This window comes from Hydra viridissima, unplaced genomic scaffold (genome assembly GCF_058129835.1).
Source record: "Hydra viridissima isolate aposymbiotic clone 2 unplaced genomic scaffold, HvirCarnegie_v1 scaffold_1, whole genome shotgun sequence".
NCBI lineage: Eukaryota > Metazoa > Cnidaria > Hydrozoa > Anthoathecata > Hydridae > Hydra > Hydra viridissima.
The window spans coordinates 34,951,403-34,970,154 of NW_028324300.1; the positions used below are offsets into that span (position 1 = coordinate 34,951,403).

Below are 18,752 nucleotides of genomic sequence, written 5' to 3' on the forward strand. Positions count from 1 at the left end.
TTCATTTTTATGTTAATTCATTTATTTTTTTTTTCTTTTCAAAGGCTTAAGCTATCTAATATTTGGGAATTCTTCAACAAGGTGGAGGAAAATAAGGCAAGATGTAAAGCCTGTGGTAAAACATACCTGATCAATCAAAGCACCACTAGTCCTTTAAGGAATCATTTGAAGAAAAAAAAAATGCACTTGAATTTATATAAATAATTAAAAAAGGAAAGACAAGAAAAAATCAACAATTCCAGACATTTTTGATGAGCTTGCCTCTGAAGACTCAGATTTTGAACAAACACCAGAAAGAGGAAAGAAGAGGAGATATCCACAGACACAGACAGATACACCAGCATCACCACAGCCTGGACCAAGTGGAATTTGTAGCTCTTCCAAACTCAGACCCGGCAAGGTAGAAAACAGGCTACCAAACCAGAATGTAAAGTCACTGACATCAATCAAATAAGAATTGTTGTTGACATTACTAGATGGGTAATTGAGGAAAGTCGACCATTTTCTGTAGTAGAAACAGACGCATTCACCCGGATAATGAAAACTGCAACCAACGGTTGATTCAGAGCCTTTAGAGCAAACCCGAGAAAAAAAAACCGGCTAATACTACTAGGAATCTGTTTAACTTCCTGCTAATACGGCTAATCCTAGTAAGTTTTCGCTTAATACGGCTAATCTTATTAAGTTTCCCATTAGTCATGACTAATGAAATTCATAAACGTCATCTGCAGATGACGTTTATGAATTTCCTGCTAATCCTAGTAAGTTCCTACTAAGTACCTATCAGGATTAAACGAAATACTTAGTAAGTTCCTAGTAAGTTTTCGAGAATAAAACAAGAATAAAAACAATTTTTTAAATGTTATACGCCATCTTTTATTTATTCAAGCGGAAGTCAAGTCAGCTCTGAAACAGCTTTTTCAGATTCAATAGTTTGACTAACTTTTGTAATTATATAGTGGAAAAGCTCAGGAACATTTTGGGACGATTGCGTGGCTTGCTATTAAATTGATGATTTGTTTGTTAATGATTTATAATGTGGTTTTAAATGTTAATTTTAACTTGATATAAATTCTAGCATTTTCTGTATCTTTCTAGCATCTTCTGTAGTACAAATTCTATCATTTTCTGATTTATAGTAATACGTATGGTGATGTGTTTTTTTATTTCTGATTTTTTTCTTGTCTTTATTTATGATTTTATAATGTTTACAATCTAACTCTTTCTTATATATATATATATATATATATATATATATATATATATATATATATATATATATATATATATATATATATATATATATATATATATATATATATATATATATATATATATATATATACACACACATATAGACATTAAAAATTGATCAATATTAAAATCACTTTCTTGCAGAATATATTTTACTGGTAAATAAAGCATTATTTTTATTTTTTTCTCTTGTTAAAACAAACTATAAAACTATTGAATATTGTTATATTTTATATAAAATTATACTTTAGTTTTACATTTACTTAACATTAGAATTTTTGTTGTAAATGTCGTAATATATATATATATATATATATATATATATATATATATATATATATATATATATATATATATATATATATATATATAGATATATACATACACACACACATATTTACATTATGTTTAGTTCTCAAACCACGTACAATCAACCAATTTCAGGTAACTTTTTTTTTTTTCTGTTTCTTTATATGTAATGTACTTATGCATAATTATTCATTAATCATATTGAATTTAAATAAGGAACTAGTAATGTTTTGAGTGTATGTATATGCATATACATATATATATGAGTGTATGTATATACATAACATAAATATATGTATATACATACACTCATATATGTAAATAATGTTTTGAGTGTATGTATATACATATAGATAAATATTTTTATTTTTGATACAATTATTAAATGTTTTCGGATAACTGTAAATAAAATTTTCCTTTTTTTTAAAATTAAATTGATTGAAAAAGTTCATAATTCAAACATGAATTTTTATTTTAAACATTTTTGTTTTTTAATAGCATTTACATTTTGTGATTTAAATATTAAATAAAGAAAAGATAATGAAAAGCTATTCAAAATTCCAAAATTAGGTTAAATAAGTTCTTTTATTATAAAATATATTTTATTACAATTATATCAAGTTACAATAATACTTTTAAATATTTCATTATAAATACAGGTATGGTCAAATAAAAGACGAAGACAGTTGACATATTCTGAGTGGAATTTAATTGGCCCCTGTAAAAAATTTTCATACCTGCAGTTATGTAGTAAGTTATTCGTTGGTCATGACCATTGTTCATTTTACTTTTTTAAAAGATAGGTAAACAACCTAACAACTTTTTTTTTGTAATTTGTTAAAACTGGTTTTCAAATAAGTGTCTACTGCAATTTTCACTTACATAAATTTTTTTAAAAACACAACCCTAACAATCTAATTATGTAATGTTAAAACCCAAATATAATGTGTGTGTGTGTGTGTGTGTGTGTGTGTGTGTGTGTGTGTGTGTGTGTGTGTGTGTGTGTGTGTGTGTGTGTGTGTGTGTGTGTGTGTGTGTGTGTGTGTACCTTACATTTTTAATTTTTATAGCTATGGAGAAATGATAATGAAACCTTTTCATCATTCTAAAATTACGGTGAGTTAAAAATGCGTTTTTATTGGAAAATATATGTTATTAAATTGTTGAATTACGTTAATATTTTTTAAATTTCGTTATAGATACAATTATAAAAGATCAAGACAAATCTTATGGGTGCAATTATTCCACTGGCACCTGCGAAATTACCAAAAGAACTGACCATTGCTATTTATTGTATTTTTCTAAATGTTCAAGTTAAACAACCTAACACTTTATTATTTGTTATTTTTATTGTTGTTTTATAAATAAGCGTCCTCATTGCTAAGGCAACTAGTTAAATTAGATTTGTTGGGTTATTTTTTCAAGAATTATCTGTGTTTAAGTAAGATTTGAAAAATAATTATTTTTACATTTTTACTTAAACATACATATTTCTTGAAAAATAACCCTGCTAATATAAATATGAAATCTTTACTCAAATAATTCAATAAAACCTAAATAAAATATGAAATTAACTGAAAAAACTATTAACTATAGTTTTAGTTAATAGTTAAGTTAATAGTTTTTTTAGTTAATTTCATATTAGGATTAGCAAGTTTTAGTAGGAAACTTAGTAGGATTAGCAAGTTTTAGTATACTAAAACTTGCTAATCCTACTAAGTTTCCTACTAAAACTTGCTAATCCTACTAAGTTTCCTACTAAAACTTGCTAATCCTACTAAGTTTCCTACTAAAACATGCTAATCCTACTAAGTTTCCTACTAAAACTTGCTAATCCTACTAAGTTCCTAGTAAGTACTCGTTAGGAACTTACTAAGTTTTAGAAGGAAACTTATTAAGTACTTAACAGGATTAGCCGGGTTTTTTTTCTCGGGTACTTTACTCTTTTTGCGTGTAGACCTTAGAGACGATGTAATCTCTGGCAAAATGTGAAACATGCAACTATGTTGCAAGTATGTTGAATGTTGATACATAAGGAAACCAACGTGTATTAAAATTAATTGAAGCAATATCGTATTATTGTGTTATAAGTCGTATTTACTATTTAGTCTCAGTTTGGTATCCTAATCGTGAGTTTAATTCTAATCGTGACTTTTCCAAAAAATAAAAATTAAAAATTGTAACGAGTAGAAAGTTGAAAAGATATTCAATCGATGGATCGTGATGGTGTTTTCTCAGCGATGGGAAAATTTCAATCAAAAGTTATGTTGAAAATATTACAACCAAATAAACTAAGAATATACGACATTTGTTTTTTTTAATTTTTATATTTATACAAAAATATAGTTTTCGGTCTAATTTGTTTTCACCGGTAGATGCTGTATAAAATGTCATATACAGTTACCTGATTAGTTTTATTAGTTCAACCAAGGTTAAGCAGCAGACCTTTATTTATATACCAATGGCCAAGTCGTCCAGCGTGATCATTGGTCTCTACAAACCTTTGTAGAACCCTACCGAGTGTTGTTTGAGACACTCCAAATCTTCCACCAAGTTTGCAATTTAATAATCCTTTATTGGACAAAGTAACAATTGCAATACATTTATCACGACTTCAATTTCGTCTAAAACGCTGCATTGCGAACAGATGTTGCTCAAATGACAGTTATCTTTTCTACTGTTAAAACAATTTGAAAGCACTACACACTTTTCTTTCAGAAATGACCCGAGAAAAAAAAACCGGCTTATCCTGTTAAGTACTTAATAAGTTTCCTTCTAAAACTTAATAAGTTCCTAACGAGTACTTACTAGGAACTTAGTAGGATTAGCAAGTTTTAGTATACTAAAACTTGCTCATCCTACTAAGTTTCCTACTAAAACTCGCTAATCCTAATATGAAATTAACTAAAAAAACTATTAACTTAACTATTAACTAAAACTATAGTTTTAGTTATTAGATTAGTTAATAGTTTTTTCAGTTAATTTCATATTTTATTTAGGTTTTATTGAATTATTTGAGTACAGATTTCATATTTATATTAGCAGGGTTATTTTTCAAGAAATATGTATGTTTAAGTAAAAATGTAAAAATAATTATTTTTCAAATCTTACTTAAACACAGATAATTCTTGAAAAAATAACCCAACAAATCTAATTTAACTAGTTGCCTTAGCAATGAGGACGCTTTTTTATAAAACAACAATAAAAATAACAAATAATAAAGTGTTAGGTTGTTTAACTTGAACATTTAGAAAAATACAATAAATAGCAATGGTCAGTTCTTTTGGTAATTTTGCAGGTGCCAGTGGAATAATTGCACCCATAAGATTTGTCTTGATCTTTTATAATTGTATCTATAACGAAATTTTAAAAAATATTAACGTAATTCAACAATTTAATAACATATATTTTCCAATAAAAACGCATTTTTAACTCACCATAATTTTAGAAGGATGAAAAGGTTTCATTATCATTTCTCCATAGCTATAAAAATTAAAAATATAAGTGTATACACACACACACACACACACACACACACACACACACACACACACACACACACACACACACACACACACATTATATTTGGGTTTTAACATTACATAATTAGATTGTTAGGGTTGTGTTTTTAAAAAAATTTATGTAAGTGAAAATTGCAGTAGACACTTATTTGAAAACCAGTTTTAACAAATTACAAAAAAAAAGTTGTTAGGTTGTTTACCTATCTTTTAAAAAAGTAAAATGAACAATGGTCATGACCAACGAATAACTTACTACATAACTGCAGGTATGAAAATTTTTTACAGGGGCCAATTAAATTCCACTCAGAATATGTCAACTGTCTTCGTCTTTTATTTGACCATACCTGTATTTATAATGAAATATTTAAAAGTATTATTGTAACTTGATATAATTGTAATAAAATATATTTTATAATAAAAGAACTTATTTAACCTAATTTTGGAATTTTGAATAGCTTTTCATTATCTTTTCTTTATTTAATATTTAAATCACAAAATGTAAATGCTATTAAAAAACAAAAATGTTTAAAATAAAAATTCATGTTTGAATTATGAACTTTTTCAATCAATTTAATTTTAAAAAAAAGGAAAATTTTATTTACAGTTATCCGAAAACATTTAATAATTGTATCAAAAATAAAAATATTTATCTATATGTATATACATACACTCAAAACATTATTTACATATATGAGTGTATGTATATACATATATTTATGTTATGTATATACATACACTCATATATATATGTATATGCATATACATACACTCAAAACATTACTAGTTCCTCATTTAAATTCAATATGATTAATGAATAATTATGCATAAGTACATTACATATAAAGAAACAGAAAAAAAAAAAAGTTACCTGAAATTGGTTGATTGTACGTGGTTTGAAAACTAAACATAATGCAAATATGTATATATATATATACATACATACATACATACATACATACATACATACATACATACATACATACATACATACATACATACATACATACATACATACATACATACATACATACATACATACATACATACATACATACATACATACATACATACATATATATATATATATATATATATATATATATATATATATATATATATATATATATATATATACATACATATTTACATTATGTTTAGTTCTCAAATATATATTATGACATTTACAACAAAAATTCTAATGTTAAGTAAATGTAAAACTAAAGTATAATTTGATATAAAATATAACAATATTCAATAATTTTATAGTTTGTTTTAACAAGGGAAAAAAATAAAAATAATGCTATATTTACCAGTAAAATATATTCTGCAAGAAAGTGATTTTAATGTTGATCAATTTTTAATGTCTATATATACATACATATCTATATCTATATATATATATCTATATCTATATCTATATATATATATATATATATATATATATATATATATATATATATATATATATATATATATATATATATATATATATATATATATATATATATATATATATATATATATATATAGAGAGAGAGAGAGAGAGAGAGAGAGAGAGAGAGAGAGAGAGAGAGAGAGAGAGACTGTTCAGTAAAAAGAAAGAGTTAGATTGTAAACAATATAAAATCATAAATAAAGACAAGAAAAAAATCAGAAATAAAAAAACACATCACCATACGTATTATTATAAATCAGAAAATGATAGAATTTGTACTACAGAAGATGCTAGAAAGATACAGAAAATGCTAGAATTTATATCGAGTTTAAATTAACATTTAAAACCACATTATAAATCATTAACAAACAAATCATCAATTAAATAGCAAGCCACGCAATCGTCCCCAAATGTTCTTGAGCTTTTCCACTATATAATTACAAAAATTAGTAAAACTATTGAATCTGAAAAAGCTGTTTCAGAGCTGACTTGACTTCCGCTTGAATAAATAAAAGATGGCGTATAACATTTAAAAAATTGTTTTTATTCTTGTTTTATTCTCGAAAACTTACTAGGAACTTACTAAGTATTTCGTTTAATCCTGATAGGTACTTAGTAGGAACTTACTAGGATTAGCAGGAAATTCATAAACGTCATCTACAGATGACGTTTATGAATTTCATTAGTCATGACTAATGGGAAACTTAATAAGTTTAGCCGTATTAAGCGAAAACTTACTATGATTAGCCGTATTAGCAGGAAGTTAAACAGATTCCTAGTAGTATTAGCCGGTTTTTTTTTCTCGGGGAGGTTAACTTACAGAAAAACATGCTATTTATGAAAAGCTGCTGTAATTTGGAAAAGAAATAAGGGAAACGGAATAAAATCTACAAAAGGCCTAACAATAAACATTTTCATCTTTGTAAATGATAAATCCGGGAAATACATAGTATTTTTCAGACTTAATTTGGTGCGTTAACTTAGCGGTTAAGTGTATTTTCGTAATAGTTACAGCAAACATTTTCATTTTTATTGTTTATCGGAACAACGTACTGAAGATTTAAGTGCAACACGTTGTTGCCGATTTTAAAGGTGGGGTACTGTATTTTAAATGCCTTCATAATGGTCAGCACCAAGATTTTCTTTTGAACATATACCTTGAAATCGTCATCCTTCACTATTGTGACTTTTTTTCCCGGAACTCGGCGCCAAATAAAACCAATTTCATCTAATGAAATAACCTGAGTTTCAATGTTATTTAGCGTTGTAGATAGTATTGAAGGGGACGATTGAGAATCTACAACGAGCTTATAAAATTGTACTCCCTGCTTGTATTTTTTGCGGTAATTTATCACCTTACCGTTTTGCGGTAATTTACACATTAGAATATATGAATCCCTTTGAGAAAAGTTTGGAAAAAAAAAAAAACTTTAACAAAATTACTTTTTTGAAGGTAAAATTTTTTAAGATTTTGTTTTTATTATTACACGTTTTTCATTTAGACGTTTATTCATTTATGACACCATTTTTGAAAATATTTATGAATTTACTTATTAAAACTATTATTTCATACTACAATTTATTTACAACATCATAAATTTTTTAAATGTAAATTGACCTGAGCTATTACAGAACAACTTTGGTTTATATTTTTAATCTTGAACGAAGGTAAATAGTTTCGCATGCGCTGTGTAAAGCTTGTTACTTCAAAAAAACAGGGAGATTCTAGAAAAATGGCGAGACTTAGAATGTTGCACAAGGATTTATCTTACTGTTTAACTAAATTGTAACCATCATTTAAATTATTCGCGCGAAGATTTTCAAGCACTTTTGATTCAGATTTTTAAATGTTTTTGCATCTTCGATCGAAATTAGAATCAACAGAAACCGGAACATTGCGGACGGATTATTCAAAATGACATTCCGTTTCACACGCTCTAGATTCTTTATTATCAATATCAACAAATGTTTGTTCGATTGCCTCATTGTTCACTTGAAAATTAACTGAATCTTCGTTTGACGTTAAGTTTCTTCTCAAGGGTTTTAAACCGTGTTGTTCAGAGGTTGTTAACTTTTTTATATCAACGCCAGAAGTGATACTGAAACAAATGTTCTTAGTTTTACATCCTGTATAATCTTCACTAAAGCTAACATTAGCTATTTTATCTTTATCATTTTCACGCTTCCCTAGTCTTGCCTGTAGCGATTTATTTGTTGCTTCTAAAGAAGCTATTTTCTCTTTGTAAGTTATGATTTTTGAAGCTTCTGCATTCTTCGATCCGATACGCAACAGTGGTGTAGAGATTTCGAACCCAAAAAAAGAAATGATTGAAACAACCAACAATAAAAAGACCGCAATAAATACTATTGGTTGCCATTGTACAGGAATCTCCCTGAAGAACAGTTTGAAGCATTCTCCAGATGTTGCTGCGAGTTGCTTGAGCGGTTCCGCAAAGAAACGTGACAAACATGCAGATGTTGCCTAAGAAAGCAAATCAGAATGGCAACATCAAAAAGAGTAAACAAATTTAAAGACTTAAATAAAATCCTTAACACAAACAAACAGATTAGTAGTCAGTAAAATGATCTTTAAAGATTAACTCTGAATGAACGGTGAAATTTAAAACATTTAAAAATATTTTCGACGGAATTTCGGAACATTAAAATGGTTACCCTTTCTAATCAGGATCGTTTCTAAGTGAATATAAAATAAAAAATGTAACGCTAAAACCTGCAAAGGAAATGTTATCCTGAGTTATTTTGGCCTTTTTTCAATCAAAAGTTGTTAATTAAACGTGGCTAAGGTGTAATTGCGCGATTTTCAATTATCTCTTATGTTTTAACCACTATATTGTTTTTAAGTATCGAGTTCCACTTTTTAAATTTGGTGAATCGAAACTGGTTTTGAAATCAAAATCAACAAGAAGTTAAAAAAGTATGAAGATGTCGCTAAGAGAGAATAAGTTTTTTAAACAATGATTAAAAGTGAAAAACGATAAAAACCTTGAAGATGAAGTACGTGAAAAGAGAACAAGTATTGAAATTTTATGCAGATACTGGTAGAGTTGAGCGCTTAAAGAACTTAGGTCAACAACTACCTTTATAATTTGGTTAACAGTGGAAGAAGATCAAGAACCATTCATGCCAAATCAGAAACATTCATGCTAAACACTAATATTTAAAATGAACATTTAAAAGCTTATAAACTCAGAATTTCTGAAAGTAGTGTGGTGAATGCAAAGAAGAAGTCGAGAATCAAATTTGTGCAGAAGACCAAAGAGAAATGTCACTTAAAAGATTCCACAAACTTTGTGCTGCAGCTGGCGCTGAAAGGTTCTTTATTATGGATGACAAAACTTGATGTCCAGTTGATGTTCTGATGGCTAGCTCGTATTGGACACAAATTGAGTGCGATTAAATAGATGAACAAAAAATTGTGACTAAAGAGAGAAATGCATTATCTGTACCTAACCAAATACAAATAGAATGTTTCTAACCAATAGAATGTTTTTGAACTTCGTAAGAAAAGTACAAACAGTTGAACAAGAAATGAAACACAATTCGAAATAGAACCGAAATTTTCCACTTTTATAGTTTCTTCAGTTGAATTCGAGCGTTTGCTTTATCCCCACCATCAATATCAGTTATCCTTTGCAATTTTTTGCTCTTGTATGTTAAACTTCAAAGATTTCAATATCTTTATCTTGCATGCTTTTATTGAGACCTTTTTCTGTTGTTGAAATCGAAGCATTAGTAGAGTCAAGTTAACTGTATGGAGGACGTAGATACTTTTCAATAGACCTGTTGGTAAGTTCAATAGACTTACATGCCTTTTTATTCTGTACTAAGATCCTTTCTTGCTGAAAACACAGGTCAAAAACCATTCTGAATATTTTGTATACTGTATCTGTATATTGAATAAGAAATTTCGGAAACCTTTAAGAAACGATGTTTCTAATTCTTCAATACATTTTAAATTTTGTAGACTTGTTTTGGGTATAAATCATAAAATATTACAATAAATATTAAAGTACTTTTTTATCTTATTAAACAAAAAACAATTTCACCTGAAAACAAATATTTTAAAATTCAGACAATTCGAAAACAACATGAAAACAAATCGAATACAGCAACCATTGATTAACAGTTCAAAAAGCTATTTGATGTTTCTACTTTCATCTTTTTTCGCTTTGTGTTTTTTTTTTTTCTTCCTCTAATTTCCTTAACTTTTTCGTTGTTCCATACCAAATTTGAAAAATTAACTCCCTGTTTCCGCCCTAGGAGGCAGCCTAGTCTTACTGAACAGTAGAAACGGCCCTGTTTCTAATTGTTTTTTTTTTAAATACTGACAGGCCTGAAGTTGTTTGTACAAACAAATGTCTTTAGGAAATACAAAACTATTGTGTAAACTTTAGACTAACCATAAATGGTGAAACTTCCCAAATAGGATCAACTAATAAAGCTTCATGATATGTAGCACATTGATCAGACTCTGTGCTAAAATGATCTTTAAGCCACAACATAATGCTACTCCATGCTGTCATTTTGTTTGGGAAGCATGCAGGAGGAATGTCTTTCAAAGAAGTTGCAGTTTTCTTACTAAGTGCGCTTTTGTACATCCTAAATCAGAGTTATATTTCTAAAAGAAGCATTAAGCAACTTTTGGGTTTTGATAGAATAGAAAAGCATTCATACCTATTAACAATAGTAATTCATTTTACCTAAACGCCTAATTTCTTTCCTAAATAGAGAGATGCTTCTTTTTTTTAGATAGAAACTTTCTTATTCTGAAAACCTCAAAACAAGAAAGATTATAAAACAATTCACAAAAGCTTATAAATAGTATACAAACCTGAACCACTCCCAGGGTATGCTTAGTAGAAAGCAGCAAAAGATGACTATAACAATATTTCTACGCCATGCAAACAAATCCCATGAAGAAACAATGTAATAAATAATCAATATCATGCATAGTCCACTAACCGAAAGCAACCCAGGCCATATTAGATTATTGAAAGTATCTCCCCAGATGCAACCATTATCAGAATGAGGCAAATGCTAAATACATAGTAGAAACGTTGAAGAATAAATTTTCATCAAACAATCATCGCGCCTTGCAGCAACTATTAAACAAGAATTAAACTTAAAAAGTTTTAATGGATGATTCAACATCCATTATCTTCAACTTACCTTACGTTCAACAACACTTTACCAGATTAAATGTTTAGGGTAACAAAATAAGTTCATTATTTTTGGATTAAATTAAAAATCTATAGATATTGTTCTCATTTCATCACAAGCAAGATTCAAATTACAACAATATCACTCTGCAAAAAAACTTTGTGTGTAGTACTGAAGATCATGACAAGTAGCTACATTGGTTAAATTTGTTAAAAACTATTTTCCTTGCTAGCTGTTTATTTACTAAATGATTATCTAACAACTTACATAGACTTATATGCACAGGGCTTATATGCACAGGGCTTATACGCACAACTTATACGCACAGGGCTTTTACTCAGTTTTTGTTTTATCTAAAACTGATGCTTAGCTTGGTGTAGTTATATGTTTTACTCTTTTTTTACAATTGCAGAGTCTTATATCTAACCCCAGATTTTATTATCAGACTGGTAAACATTAGTGTCATTATCGCTATATGATAATTCTAAAGTAATCCATTCTGCAGATCTCTTGAATGATTCTTCATTTTGCTGCTTTTAAGTTAAGTTTCACCATTAGCTAAAAGTTTATCAACCTACCCTATGAACTGTTGAAGACCATTTCCTTTTTGTACAATATTCATGCAACTGCATGAGCAATCTTAAATAGACTTGCTAAATTTTGAACAAATTCAATTTCAATTTTTCTGTTATGTTGTTGTTTTATTGCTAGATTTTTTTGATTCCTTTTGTCATAAAAAAGCTTTCAGAGGTTTCACTAGTTGTTTTTATGCATTTGATGGTTGTAGAAAAACGCAAATTGCCATTTGATTAAAAAAAAAACACTTTGCTATATGATTTAAAAAATACACTTTGTCATTTGATAGTAGTTTGCTACAATCAAATGACAAAGTGTATTTTAACCTGCAAGTTAATCTTTTTCTTATTTGATCAACTATACGCTTGCTTTTTTTAACCATTAACACTTTCAATATAGCTCATAAAAAAGTTGATAAAGATTTCATTATCTGCAATTACATGGAATGTAGACTTAAAGAAAAAAATTAACATTTATCATTTTTAATACACTAGTGACTTTATCTAGAAGCAAATATGAAGCAGGAAATATGTAGTACCAAATGTTACTTGGTTAGAATTTAATATGTAATTTTAAAAATTTAAACACTTTATTATAAGTAATAAGTCTAAAAAATTCCATAAAATATTTAGATAATGTTTTTGACTAATTTCAGTTATAAACATTTTTTTTAATGTTTGAATTTTGAAGCAGACAACTTTATTATAGTGACAAAAAAAAGTCCACAGAAAAATTTCTTTAAAAAAGTGAAAAAGTGATCAACTTTTTTTACAAACACATTAAAAGCTTATTTTCAGAGCATGCGTATAAACAAAAAAGACATCAACAGTAGTAAAGCTGCTCTGAGTGTCCAACAGTAGTAATGTTATATATTATGATATTGTCTAACAAAACACAATATAACAATTTAAAAATTACAATAGAGGAAGTATTTAGTAACATCATTTGAATGAAATGAAAAAATTCATCTAATATATTCACATATTCAAATATTGCATTAATTTAGCAAAAATCAACTTTAATAGCTCATGCTATAAAAGTTGATCTTCACTAAACCCCCACTAGATGTTTTTCATGATGCTCACCTTGTCTTTTTTTCAAAATTTATTTTTTGGTATTAGATAGTATTAAATACTAATAAATCCTTCTTAAACAGCCTTAAAGTTCTCATTTAAAAACACAGAACCAGTTTACCTCAAAAGACTCATTGATAGTATCCAAGAGTTCTTTTTCACTGTTTTCTTGATTTAACAATATCTTCAATCTGTTGAATTTGAAAGCAGAAATTCTTACTTGTGCTACATAATATTCAGACTCATTAAAAGGTTTCATCAACTCTGTAATGTGTGTCAGAAAATGTTTGAAGTATGGAGTATTTGGTACGCATTGTTTTGAAGCTTCGCAATACATTTGTTGATCTAATGGTATTTTTATAGTATCTTGTGGTGGAACTTTTGGGCCTTCTGCATCCGATTTCTGTAACAAAAAGTTACAAAGATATCTTTTTACTTATTCATGTATAAATATGCATATATATATATATATATATATATATATATATATATATATATATATATATATATATATATATATGTGTGTGTGTGTGTGTGTGTGTGTGTGTGTGTGTGTGTGATGAGAGAGAGGGCACAAATGGTTTTTAACAATCAAAATTAAACACACTTTCTTTAAATCAAAATTTATTTTTATATATATATATATATATAAAAATTTTGTATATATATATATATATATATATATATATATATATATATATATATATATATATATATATATATATATATATATATATATATATATATATATATATATATATATATAAAAACACTATTTTTTAATATTACAAAAAATTATTTTTTAATATCACAATTGAGGAAATGAAAAAGTGTCCTAAATGCAATTTCACCAGAAATGGCTATTCCAGTATTTCAAAGTTCTTAAAAGTGGACAAAAGTTGGGTTTTTAGGGTAAGAAAATAACTTGAAAAGCCTGAAGGTGACTATGAAGCCACAGCTAAGAGATCAACTCATAAACAATATTTTGTCAGAACTCTTGAATTTGCAGCAAAAGTTCAAAATATGATTGAAATTGACCCTGGAAAGTCAATTAGGTCAATTGCTCATGGCTTGGGAAGATCTGAGTCAATGATTAGGACTTGTGTTGCAGAGAACTTAAGGTGTAAGTCATACAAGATGAGAAAAAAAAACAACTGCTAACCAAAATGGCTAAAGAAAAGTGGCTGAAAAACTCTGTCTCTGTGCTTAAAACTCTTTCTTCCTCTTAGGTTCTTAAAAAACAAAATTGAATTGAATTCAACTAATGTCACTGTTTTATCTGTCATCATTAATGATTTCAAGTACTTGTTTTCTTTGTTAGATTGTGTGTTAATTCTTTGTCCACAAAGAGAAAAGTCTTTAATTCTGTTTCATATAAATCTAACTTAGCTACTATAGATGCCCTAGTTCAACAACCGTATAGGTATTTGGTTAAACTTTTCATTTTCACCTAGAGGTTTCATGGTTTTTTGGCAACAAATCTGAGTATATTAAATATCAAGAAGTTGTTATTGTTTTATAGTTTCAAAAATTGCATTTTTTGATGATTTATGTAAGCTCCATTTGACACAGTATGGAAATTTCACACTTAACACCAAATAAAAAAAACTTTAAGTTAATTTTTAAGGTCTCTGCTGGAATCATGAAATACACTAGTTTATAAGTAAAAATAGAACTAGCATAAACCTTTAAAATTGATTTGCGTAAAACTTTTTGGTTTTAGACTTAATTTTTATTAGTGAATTCCAGATGTTTGATTATATTCCTTTAATTACGTGCATCTTTCAATACCACAGGGTAGTAGAAATAAAAGCAGAAATATGAGGATTAAAATCACAACAGTCAGTGATACTGATGAGAAAAATCAATATCAAGATTTTGTTTCGAACAAAGCTGAATAGATTTTTATTTAAGATTGTTTATGTTTTTTGATTTTAAATAGATAAAAACAGCAACTTCAGACTATCCAAACTCATTTCATTGTGCTACCATTTTTTAATTAAAAAAATATGTTTATAAGAAACTAGTACTAGAAGCCTCAAAATCTTAAGAAACTTTTAGTACTAAGTTACTTTTCGATAAGAAACTTAGTTGGCCCTGACATGAAGAAAACATATTTTGGGTCTAGAACTTAGCAGGAAAGTTGTTGAAACATCTGATCTTACTGAAAGTCTTGTATTTCCTGTAAAACTTTACCATATTAACCATAGCTTTTTTTTCCCTTGGTTGTTGTGACCTAGGTTTTTTGGTGCAAGCGAGCTAGTAAGTCTATCCATCATCAAATCTATCATATCAAGTTTTGGATAAGATGCCAAATAAATATTAAATGATTCTAGTTATGCATAAAGATATCTACATCTGTTTTTCAAAAATTCGTCCAGACATTTTTAAAAATTTTTAACTTTTTAATTATTTTTAACTTTTAGATATGAAAAAACTCCTGTATTTATGTTTATATATTTTTAACTTTTAGATAATTATGAAAAAACTCCTGTATTTATGTTTATATATTTTTAACTTTTAGATATATATGAAAAAACTCCTGTATTTATGTTTATATATTTTTAACTTTTAGATATATATGAAAAAACTCCTGTATTTATGTTTATATATTTTTAACTTTTAGATAATTATGAAAAAACTCCTGTATTTATGTTTATATATTTTTAACTTTTAGATATATGTGAAAAAACTCCTGTATTTATGTTTATATATTTTTAACTTTTAGATATATATGAAAAAACTCCTGTATTTATGTTTATATATTTTTGATTTAGATGAGCAGCAGTAATGTTTATTTATTTTTGATTTAGAAGAAAAAGCAATTATTGGTATTGAAAAATTATGGCTGTATGATTTTTAAACATACACACAAACATAAATATGCATTCCAACATGCACAAAATTTTCTGCACATACTAATTGGAATAATGTGGATTATGTAAAAAACCTGTTAAAATTTATTTTCCGTTTTATTAAAGAGGTCATTAAATATAAGTGAAAAAAGAAAAGAAAAAGGAAAAAAAAAAGATTGCAAAACTAAAAACTTTAACAAATGAAAAACTTACAATCTTGTTATCATCTTTTTCTTTGTTTAACAACTGCTGTTGCTCCTCCTTTTTTTCAAGGTCATCCACAGTTTTAAGATTTCCAAGCCCACCATCAAATGGGTTTTTCCAACTTGAATCATAAACATTTAAACCACCAACATCCGCAGCAAGTGCACTAACAAAACAGGATAAAAACACACCAAACTTGATTAGTTTTGTAACCATCGCTGTTTTATTTTTGTAATGGTTTGAAAGACTAAACAATTTTCATACTTAATTGGATTGAAAATATAAAGTTTAGACTTTTCCCTGGCCCTTCAGAATGATTACAAAATGATTCTAAAAACTAAAAATGAAAAATCTCAAAATTGAAGAAAAGCATCTAATAAAATAGGAATATTAGTAATTTGTTTAAACTATGTGCAGTTCTTACACTAAGGTGAAAAATAAAAAACAATAGAAACAAAAAAAAAATAGAAAGATTTTTTTTTTCTTTTGTTAGAAATCTAGGAATGATTTTTACAATTAAGCACCTTAAGTCTGCATCTTCCCCAAAAAAATAACTTATATTATAAAAATTGCATTAACTTTGATTAATTTTGTATTGATCTCTGCAGCTTTCCATTGAAAATTTAAAGGATTTATATCCACACAATACAAGCTGCTTTGGTTTCCATACAGAAAGTTGGTTGAGTAACAGGTTAGGAATTTATTATTCACACACTCATTGCCAATCGTTTTCTTCCGCTACTTTAACACCACCATCATCCCTATGCATCTCCTTTTTCACATTTCTATCAAACATTGATTTGTTATACCAAAAACATGTTAAACCAAGTACTACAATAAGTAAAACAGCTGGTAAAATAATGTTGCTGAACATCTCTTTGAAACTGTGGTTAGTAACACAAGGTTCTAACTGCTAAAACAAAATAGTCAAAATTATTATCAACATGCAAACCAAATAAGAATTTAACATAAAATAGAATAAAGGAGATTGATTTAATCACAAACCTTACAATTTTACAAAAACCTGAATCATTAACTTTTTTAATTTACCTTTAAAATCTCATTTAAGATATCAACAACTTCGCTTTCATTACTATTATTAATTTCAAACTTTTGCAATCTATTCAATTGAGGGACAGAAATTCTTAGCAGCAAAACACATTCATCTCCAGGCTGCCTATTACTTTGAACTAAATTTATAAAATGTACAAGGACATGCTTCAAGTATGTGGTGCTTTGGATGGTTTCAACTGCTTTATTCACACCTGTGTTTTTCTAAATAGACAGAAAAGCTAGAAGTATGTTAGAAGTATAATCAGTATAATATTTTGAAAACCCAACTAAAAACTAGACAAAAAAATACCAGAAAAAATAAATACCAGAAAAAATAAATACCAGAAAAAATAAAAACCAGAAAAAATAAATGGAATTTTAAAAAACTATTCTTTAACATTCACTTACAGTTTTCTTAATATCTTTTTTCACTTTTGACTTTTGGGGTTTTTCCTGAACACCATTCAGTAATTTTACCAAAAGAGTTTTATCAGAAAGGTCTTGTTTCTTGCTTTTTTTATCCAACCCTAATGTTTGATGTTTAACAATGATAACACCAAGAACTAAGACAAAACACCTTAGTTCACTTCTAGTCATTCTGGGTCATCTGACAACATGCATTATTCATTTATTTAAAATAATACTAAATATTTTCTAAGCTTTTATTTATAACATCAGCTGTTGTGAATAAAAAGTAACATTCAAATTAAAATAATTAAAATGACTTTAAAAAGAAAAACTTTTTTCTCAAAACCAGGGAGATTTTAATGAGTAATAAATAAAAGAATTGTTTTTTAACCTTTGATTTACTGTATATTCATCAATCTTACTATCTATATGATATAAAATTATCTGTAATTTCTTTCAACATAGTTAGATCCGTCCGTATGTACAATTATATCTATGAATATATGAATGTGACTATATGCATACTTGTGTACATGTATATGCATTCATGCATGTGTGTTCACAACCATATATCTGTATATTCATGTGTATGTACATATACATATATATAGTATATCTAGTTAAACTGTATATGGAGTATATAACTATGTCTATAAATGTAGTCTGTATAATTAGTCTGTTTATGCAGTCTATATATACCTGTATGTCTATCTTATGTAGGATTTCTATAGACTTATATGTAGTATTATCTCAGGACTAAAAGTAAAACTAATAATAAATAAAGTTTAAACTTTTTAATCTTCTTTAGAAGTCTATTAAAATAGAACTTTTTATGCATTCCTATAGGATTTCTATAGACTATAGATTTTCTATAGACTTTCTA

At 27.2% G+C, this 18,752-nt stretch overlaps 2 protein-coding genes and 2 long non-coding RNA genes across 13 annotated transcripts; 1 reads left to right on the forward strand and 3 right to left on the reverse strand.

Annotated features, from left to right (window-relative positions):
- The first annotated feature begins 1,337 nt into the window (after positions 1-1,337).
- LOC149894696 (uncharacterized) lies at positions 1,338-2,897 on the forward strand. Of its 5 annotated transcripts, XR_016446730.1 has the most exons (5): positions 1,338-1,412; positions 1,667-1,698; positions 2,223-2,313; positions 2,634-2,679; positions 2,763-2,891. It is a non-coding gene; the product is annotated as an uncharacterized LOC149894696 (long non-coding RNA). The 5 variants fall into 5 exon arrangements; XR_016446734.1 differs by lacking the exon at positions 2,634-2,679 and having other exon boundaries at positions 2,763-2,897; XR_016446724.1 differs by lacking the exon at positions 1,338-1,412 and having other exon boundaries at positions 1,621-1,698.
- Positions 2,898-4,793: 1,896 nt separating this feature from the next.
- Positions 4,794-7,171, reverse strand: LOC149894697 (uncharacterized). Of its 4 annotated transcripts, none has more exons than XR_016445496.1 (5): positions 7,103-7,171; positions 5,953-5,984; positions 5,338-5,428; positions 5,001-5,046; positions 4,794-4,916 (listed from the first exon to the last, which is right to left on the reverse strand). It is a non-coding gene; the product is annotated as an uncharacterized LOC149894697 (long non-coding RNA). The 4 variants fall into 4 exon arrangements; XR_016445495.1 differs by lacking the exon at positions 7,103-7,171 and adding an exon at positions 6,395-6,505; XR_016445497.1 differs by lacking the exons at positions 5,953-5,984; positions 7,103-7,171 and adding an exon at positions 6,395-6,495.
- An 873-nt stretch (positions 7,172-8,044) lies between these two features.
- Positions 8,045-16,677, reverse strand: LOC145192207 (chloride channel CLIC-like protein 1). 2 transcript variants are annotated; one of them, XM_090084105.1, is made up of 5 exons: positions 16,418-16,677; positions 13,471-13,752; positions 11,372-11,577; positions 10,941-11,139; positions 8,045-9,001 (listed from the first exon to the last, which is right to left on the reverse strand). In XM_090084105.1, exons 1-5 carry the CDS (start codon positions 16,622-16,624, stop codon positions 8,426-8,428), a joined length of 1,470 nt encoding a protein of 489 aa, XP_089940231.1. In that variant the 5' UTR covers positions 16,625-16,677; the 3' UTR covers positions 8,045-8,425. The 2 variants fall into 2 exon arrangements, with proteins under 2 accessions (XP_089940231.1, XP_089940240.1); XM_090084114.1 differs by lacking the exons at positions 13,471-13,752; positions 16,418-16,677 and adding an exon at positions 12,027-12,910 and having other exon boundaries at positions 11,372-11,709.
- Positions 16,115-18,179, reverse strand: LOC149894698 (uncharacterized). Of its 2 annotated transcripts, none has more exons than XM_090084132.1 (3): positions 17,870-18,179; positions 17,459-17,683; positions 16,115-17,318 (listed from the first exon to the last, which is right to left on the reverse strand). In XM_090084132.1, exons 1-3 carry the CDS (start codon positions 18,056-18,058, stop codon positions 17,124-17,126), a joined length of 609 nt encoding a protein of 202 aa, XP_089940258.1. In that variant the 5' UTR covers positions 18,059-18,179; the 3' UTR covers positions 16,115-17,123. The 2 variants fall into 2 exon arrangements, with proteins under 2 accessions (XP_089940258.1, XP_089940249.1); XM_090084123.1 differs by having other exon boundaries at positions 16,115-17,321; positions 17,870-18,174.
- Between the last annotated feature and the right edge of the window lie 573 nt (positions 18,180-18,752).

Coding starts and splice junctions, on each gene's coding strand:
- LOC149894698 (XM_090084123.1), bottom strand. CDS start 18,058: ATGACTAGAAGTGAACTAAGGTGTTTTGTCTTAGTTCTTGGTGTTATC. Junction 17,684..17,869: donor AAAAAGATATTAAGAAAACT/GTAAGTGAATGT, acceptor CTGTCTATTTAG/AAAAACACAGGTGTGAATAA. Junction 17,322..17,458: donor TCTTAAATGAGATTTTAAAG/GTAAATTAAAAA, acceptor ATTTTGTTTTAG/CAGTTAGAACCTTGTGTTAC.
- LOC145192207 (XM_090084105.1), bottom strand. CDS start 16,624: ATGGTTACAAAACTAATCAAGTTTGGTGTGTTTTTATCCTGTTTTGTT. Junction 13,753..16,417: donor AAAAAGATGATAACAAGATT/GTAAGTTTTTCA, acceptor TTTTTGTTACAG/AAATCGGATGCAGAAGGCCC. Junction 9,002..10,940: donor GGGAAGTTTCACCATTTATG/GTTAGTCTAAAG, acceptor TTGCTTTCTTAG/GCAACATCTGCATGTTTGTC.